At 33.2% G+C, this 7834-nt stretch overlaps 2 protein-coding genes across 2 annotated transcripts; both read right to left on the bottom strand.

Annotated features, from left to right (window-relative positions):
• Positions 1 to 1990: 1990 nt before the first annotated feature.
• Positions 1991 to 2680, bottom strand: C922_05787 (hypothetical protein; the record flags this gene model as incomplete). The annotated part of the gene is made up of 1 exon (XM_008821358.1): positions 1991 to 2680. One exon carries the CDS (start codon positions 2678 to 2680, stop codon positions 1991 to 1993), a length of 690 nt encoding a protein of 229 aa, XP_008819580.1.
• Positions 2681 to 5072: 2392 nt separating this feature from the next.
• Positions 5073 to 5444, bottom strand: C922_05786 (hypothetical protein; the record flags this gene model as incomplete). Its single annotated transcript, XM_008821357.1, has 1 exon — positions 5073 to 5444. The coding sequence occupies one exon, from the start codon at positions 5442 to 5444 to the stop codon at positions 5073 to 5075; it is 372 nt and encodes a 123-aa protein (XP_008819579.1).
• Positions 5445 to 7834: the final 2390 nt, after the last annotated feature.

The following is a 7834-nucleotide window of genomic DNA, read 5'->3' as shown; positions in this document are numbered from 1 at the left end:
ATTATATCGAAATGTGTCAAATTACAGCGTGGCTCCCTCTTCTGATTCCCCTTATTCTTTGTGTAATATCTAATAGAGTATTCGTATGTACGTGAAAACTCACATTTTCACCTTCTTCTTATCATGTCTTAAATGGTTATCCTGTTTAGTGAAGTGTCGCCTTCGTTCTTTTCCGATACTGAAGCTGCTATATTTTGAATTCGATCTGCCATATTCTTTGCTTTCATATATTCGTCGCACAGATATACATAGTGTACTAGACAGATAAACAGCATTTCCTCATCCTTTATCACCAGAATGTCGTATATTCCGCCACGGAAAGATTCTTCAGCTGTTTATAGGTATATATGTTATTCCACCTGATGGGGCCCTTTTCATTTCTTCTTTTTTTTTTTTTTTTCCTCTATTTTTTTCGCTTTCCTTTTTTCCCTTTTTTTTTTATTTATTTTTTTTGTTCTTCTCTTCTTTTTTATTTATTTTTTTATTTTCTTTTCTCCTTTTTCCATTTTCTTTTTTTTTTATATATATGTGACTGCTCCGTTAATATTATAATTTCACAGTCGAGTTCAAAAACTGCTTGTACTTTCAGAACACTCGACACACCCTGACATAAAAGTGTGCGCATAATTAATTCCATTCTGGAAAGCATGTAAAAAGATTCTTAATTATATTAAGGAACTTTAGAATGAACTTCTTCCTGTGTAATAGAAAGAATATTCCACTAATAACGCCCCATTTAAATTAAACAATGCGGATACATATGCAGAATAGTTTCTATCATTCATTGTATTTCTCTTGTTAAATAATTCCACATGTTATGTATTACATGAATATGGTAACTGTTTCGTGGTATTCTATGCTCGCACGGGGTTCCTTAATGTATTATCTTAATATTTACATTGATTTATTCTAACCCCCTGACATGGTATTAAATAATTTGTCCTATTGGTACGGGATATCCTGATCATATTTTTGCCCTTTTTCTTCCTTCTCGCCTATATTTCATAATTTTCTAAGTGTCCTAATTACCCCCCGCTTCTCTAACATTAATAACCATACTCTTACGACTTTATCACGATAAACATTAGGTAGAAATGATTTATGTGGCATATAAATCATTTTTCAACATGCAAATGTTTCTTAGACATGTCCTTTATTCCATGTATATTCACCAATTGACGCCCCTGAAATTAACGTTTACGTTGTGACTCTTGATTCAGACTTCCTCCGCGCGTTCGAGAGGAATTCCCAAATAACAATCATAATTCCGTTTAAAACGGTGTACTGTCCTTAGTGAATTTTTTTTCTAAATGTATATTCTCCTCCATTTAGCATTTTAAACTATTATATTATAGAGGAATACATATATTATATGATTCTATATGGCTGTGGGTAGTTCACGCGCCAAATTATGTATAACATTACAGTCACAGATAAATTACTTCTGTTTACTAAATGGCATGTTAACACGAATAGAAGTTGAAGTTCATTCGTAATTGTGAGGTGTTCACTATTAGACAACAAGATCAAAGGGAGAAATTATAAAAATGTAATTAACTCAGAGAGGAAGCCCCCCATATAGAAGATATTGTCAGTCCTTACAAACAGAAATACAAAAAGATCTAACTGATTAATAGGTAAACTATGAATCTAAGTAGCTTTAATATTTTGCAGAGATATTATTCTCTTTTGGCTGGATATCTATTGACGCGATACAGACGTCCCAAATACTATATTATAGAAAACTTTGGCACGCTATTCTTCCTTCCTTTGGTTTGCATTTGGGATGGGAAGGGCCTCATATTATCAGATGCCGATTCCTTCAAGTGAGTCCGCTCAATTTTACCATCAAGGCAATGCATACGATCTTTTGACTCTTCCTTTACATTATCAACCTGCATGATAGCCGCCTGCACTGGCATATATATATGAAGAATCATTGCTCTTATCACTGCTTTCCATAACTTTTCCCAACTGGCAAATCCTATTTCTAGTTGCCTCCTCTTTTCGGAATCATCCTTCTATAGAGTTGTTTCCTTGCTAAGGTCTCTAAAGACTGCCTTAATCCAACAAACTTCAACTTGCAATGGTCAAAGAATTTCACCAGTTCCTCCTTGGTCAAGTCATCTGTTATGATGAATGAAATGAAAAATTCTTTGTATTTGTCCTCTTTCCTCGTTAGTATATCAAAACACTTGGACAGGACGGCATTCCAATGAGTGATGGCGACTGCTCCCCTTATTTTATGTCTTTCTTTTAACTCCTGGTAATATTTGAATAGAGCATCTATCATTTCATTAATTACTTCTTGTCTAAAAGAATATGTTTCCTTCCACATTCTGATAATGTCATTCCTTGAGGCCATCTGTCCAATATTACTCATCGATGCGTCCACGTTCTCTTCCGTTACATCCCTAGTAAATATCATCTCATGTCCGTTAAAGCTAGGCGAGTAAATATTACGTAAGTCATCTTCCTCTTCATATTCTCCTTCGACTATCTTATCCCCATCCAAACTTTTGTTCTTTTTATTCCCACCTAAATCCATCCTATCAGGCCCAGATAGCACGTCCTCTCTCCATGTAGAATGGGAGGAACCTACATTTCTATTTGAGTTTTCCTTCCTCAAACATCCATTTTCATTTAATTCGGATAAGTTCCTTTCTTGTATCAGGGCCATTATCTTCCTATCCAGAGGTGTTACCTCCTGCGAGGAATCCTTTAAGAAGGTTCCGAATGACAGGTGACATACACATTAGGCATATTTATAATACTTACACTTCATATGTATACACTATTTCTTGCATCTAAACTTCCGGAAGAAGCGTATATTGAACTCCATGTAATGGCAGAATCAGAAATTGCGAGAGAGTGGGTATTATTTATTCGAGAAATCTCTACTCCATATAGCTTACTAGTAGCAACATATAAATAGCAAAAACGAGAAGTACAATTGAACAGGGGAAAAAAATGAATCTTCGGAAGTTAAGGCCATGTGAGGCCGCCTCATGCGGCAGTGTGGCGGGAAAACATTTTCCGTTCTTCTTGGTATGGTTAGCTGAGCATTCATCAGCCGAAGCATATTGGGATTTTCTAGGAGAAGCCATAGTTTTCTAATTTAATTCCTGTGGTGTATATAAGTATACTAGAAAGAGGTTATTACGTGCGCGAAGATTGTTTTAAATCTATAACTTAGGGCGGCTTCCTTATTTTCTTATAAACTGTGTTAAAATACTTTGGAATATATTCAAATATGCTAATCTATGTTAAAATATGATATAAAATATGTTGAAATATGTTAAACTACATTAAAATATGTAATAAAGGATACTTCATAAAAAGTTTGACAACTATAAAATTTTTAAGAAGAGCATAAGCACTTACATAAATAAATTCAGGCATCCTAGAACATATTTTTAACCAATAGTAAAAAAAAAAAAAAAAAGGAAAGGACATCATAGAAAATGTATAAAATTTATTTCCTCCCTCATAGTGCATCTCTGTTGAGATACTTACGGGACCGAATGAAATCTATCCATGGTCTCTAAGAAAAATGGCTAAGTCACCAATTATATGAAGGCTCCTTCCTGTTTACAATATGTTTCTGCGCCCACTTGTTCTTGGTAAGATCTGGGAAATACGGCATATAAAGTAGTCACCGGATATTCTTCTGTATATTCGACGATACAAGCCTCTGAATAATAACTTCTCTACGAAGGGCATCTCCACATTATAGAACCACGGATTCTTTTGTTCATGTTCACATTTGATACCTATACAAATGGAAGTATTATTTATGCATTCCAATTAAGAAAAAATGAGACCTTTCCTTTATTATGCATTTTAAACTATCAAAGAAGAGGAACTATTTTCTTAGGCGACCCCTCTTCTTCTGTTGAACGATAGTGAACACGATGCAGATGACTTTTAATTTAAATCTGGAAGATTTAAAAGAAGGTATTAAATTATGTACTATTGATAGCTGCTATTGCAGAACGGAACAAACCCCTGTTTCGATCAAATTCTACTATCATGGAGAGTCTACATTTTTGTTTTCTTTTTTTTTGTTCATAATGTAAAACTTTTATAGTTTTATCTCAGCGAAGAAATGGTGACGCCATAAATGTTTCTTCCTCTTTTTTTTTTTTTTTCTGAATAGAATAATCCAAATTGTAATGCCCTCTGCCTCATTCGTGGGTTGGTTTTTCTTAGCAATTCCTTCTGGATGTTCTTCCATGTAAAAGTCCCTCATTGTGGTCATCTACAATAAATTATTTATAAATAATGGAACCATCAATGCAATTCCTACAAGTGCAAAACATATTATATACACATTATGCTAAATTTAACTAGAAAGGATGAAGCGTAGTATCATTATTGACATCTAACGTCAGTGTCGTTTGGCTAATTTATATGTGTATATTGATTCGACGTCTTTTATTCCTCCTACTTTTATTTTAAAGTTCAAGGAATCTTCACTGGTATGACACATCCTTAAAACATTATTTGCATGCTAATCACCTATCTTATAAGCACAATGAAACAGATGACCATGTAATGAAATGAATTTTCTAAATCTTTACTCGAATTAAGGAGTAAAATACAAGATCCCCCGTCGACAAATTCAAGAGATAATCGTAAAATTCTATTCGTAGCCCGCTATGCATATCATGTACCTATAAATGGTTCAGAGGAAAGAAAAAAACATTAAAAGAGTTTAGAACATCCGAGGACGAGTCTTATATCAGGATTTAAAGAAACGGAAATTGACAAACTTTACATAGAAATTTAATTCACTGTGTGCTTCAAAATACACACAGCACATATATCTGTCTTCCAATGTTTAAATACTTTTCCATGGCAAAAAATACAGTCACGATGCCACTTTGGCACCGATCATTGCTGAAACGGTGCTGTATAATCCACTTGGCTCCTGTTTCCAATAAAGAAGACTTTATCAGATAATTGCATATATAAGCATATAGGTACAAGAATATTTATTCTTGCTATTGTTAGCATCTTATATATGCATATACATGTGTAACTACCCCTCAACGTGTTTCTCTCAACGGTTATCTGTGGGCTCTCCCCATGAGTATCCATGACTCGAGTACACATCTATTTAACTGAGGCTGCTCCATAGTAACTAGCTCATTTACAAATAAGATAAAGGCCTTTCTGACCACATTTATAAAACAGTCTTGATTGGACTTGGGAAAATTATCGCTTATTATGTAGTGGAAAAAGAGTCTATTTTGATATTCGTCCATGTTCCTCATGGTCGTATGAATAGTATGATTCCTCCTCTGCAAGTGGTCCACCTCAATGTTCCCATCCACGGTATACGAACGTTTTAATTTTCCCAAGTAATAGGATAAAGGGTCGTTCAAGGTGTGCATCGCCCTTTTGGAATTTTTCAGCAAACTTATCCATCTGTCAAGCATCGCCTTCCCGAATAAATTATCATACACCGAATCGATTATTCCATTTATATCTTGTTCCTTAAAGTTGTTGAGAACGATCTAGTATTCTTCATTTAACTGAGGTGGGTCGTATGAAGTTTGGGGGAATTCTTCTATTGTTTTTACGCTTCTCTTTGAGTCCTCATGTAATTTGTCTATAATTTCGGAAATATGAGTCTGCTATTTCCCCCTGTTTAGTATTGTAATTTGGCTTTGGCTTATCCTACAGGCAGTCCTCAATTTCAAGAAAATAGTGTGTGGATTCTCTTTCTGTTGTATTATCATTCCTTTGTGGAATATGCTCCTGGTTGTCCTTAATTTCGTCAGGATGGTGTCGTGCCATTCTTTGCGTGTCCTCATTACATAGATATTGATTCTGGTCGGTGGGATATTCAGTTAAAATTCATGGGGGCTTGTCGAAGAAATGTTCCATTCCAACAGTAACATTGGAAACATAGCCATGCTAAAATTTGATATTTTTCGAACAAAAAGAAGATTATTAATATGTACTACACTTATTCTTTATGTGTGTATAATTTACAGCAGAGGTAAGATTCTCTTCCATTCTATTAGACTTCTTATCTGCTGACATCCTCACAAGAATAATCACCACAAAGAATAACAAACGGGGGCGCATGGGAGTGAACAGAAGACGAATCATGTAACTTCTTATTTCTTTCTCATCTATCCTACATGAATAAATATACGTAGGGAAATCTACTCTGTATATCATAGTGCTTCAGTACAGAGTTCTTAACGCTGATATGAGGGAGATCATTTAATGACAATAATTTTTAAAAGTAAAAAAAGAAACTTGCGTTATAGTAATAAAGATTACTCTCGATTTTCTGTCTCTATATCTAAGGAAGCGGAAAAGATACATAAAAAGGTTACTGGGTATAACCAAAAGGAAAAAAAAAAAAAAACTCCACTTTGTTATTTTTCCAGAATTGAAAATGAAACATGTATGATGTAATTAAAGAGAAAAAAAAGAAAGAAAACAGAAAGAGGAAAGAAAAAGAGAAAAATTATAAATGACATAGAATACACACTTTTAAGATTGAATATAAAAAAATCAAAACGCGCGCGACAACTACAAAAAATCAAGAAGGAAAAATTATAGATGACATGAAATACAGACTCTTAAGGTTGAACATGAAAGAATCAGACAACGAGAAGAAACTACAAGGAAAAAAAAAAAAGAAAAAAGCGAGTAAAACAATCGAAAGTGAAAAAAGAAAAGGGGAAGCACAGGAGGGGACAAAGGAAAAAACGAAAGGAGAAACACTTATCTTTATACTAAACTTATGAATAAGAGGACTTCATAAATACAAAAGACAAATGAGGGAAGGAAAAATATATATGTAAAGACATGTATATGTATACTCCTCAGTTATAGGCTGAATGACCCCTCGGCCAGCAATGTCCATGAAAGGAAACAACCTTTCTCAAAGACAAATCTTAATTAAAATATAACACCAAATAAAGTACAAAGAAGAAAATCACCCTGCTTCTATATTTTTAAGATTATTCCCAGATCCAATATTTTTCCTGATAATTAGTAATTCTGAAATTGGTAGAATTGTATATAGCGGCATTTATATCCCATTTTAGATGTCATATTCCTAATGGATGATCTCCTGATTTGATTTTTATATTAACATTACATTATATTGGTCATAAAATGAATACAATGGTATTGTAGCGGAATAGGATGAAGTAGGAAGAATTCACAATTATTTCATTATCATCGGGAAAATTTGAAACTGTTTCTTAGGAGTAAATAAATCCTGCAGAAAAATATTTTTTCTTTTTTTCGTAAAAATAAACCTATTATGCGTATGAATCTGAAGACCCAAAGACTAATTTGTGGGGTAATTTATTAAGAACCGTCACATGTCCCTAATGCGGGATGCATCAGAAATTCTATTTTCTAATTATTGGGGGATGTGTAACCTCATATAAAATGCTATACGGAACTTCCACTATCTTAGGATTTTAATTAGGAAGCATATTCCTATTGACTTATATTCCGATTATCGTAGCATATTTTCTGAAAAATATAGAACGAATTAACCAGGAAAAAAGAAAAAAAAATAGAGAATAGCAAAGATATTCTTTTAACAGATTAAGTTAAGAATAATAATTTAATCCATCCGTGATAATGCCAAAAATATTTTTCCATTGACGACCTTTTAGGAATAAGGGCTGCCCTGTAAAAGATGTGTAAATTACGCAAATAATATAATGGGGAGGGAATTTTCATTTATTTTTATTTATTTTTATTTATTTCTATTTATTTTTATTTATTTGCATCTATTTTTATTTATTTTTATTTATTTTTATTTATTTCTATTTATTTTTATTTATTT

This window comes from Plasmodium inui (genome assembly GCF_000524495.1).
Source record: "Plasmodium inui San Antonio 1 unplaced genomic scaffold supercont1.182, whole genome shotgun sequence".
NCBI lineage: Eukaryota > Apicomplexa > Aconoidasida > Haemosporida > Plasmodiidae > Plasmodium > Plasmodium inui.
Note: the sequence above shows the minus strand (reverse complement) of the source record. Positions and strands in the feature narration are given on the sequence as shown.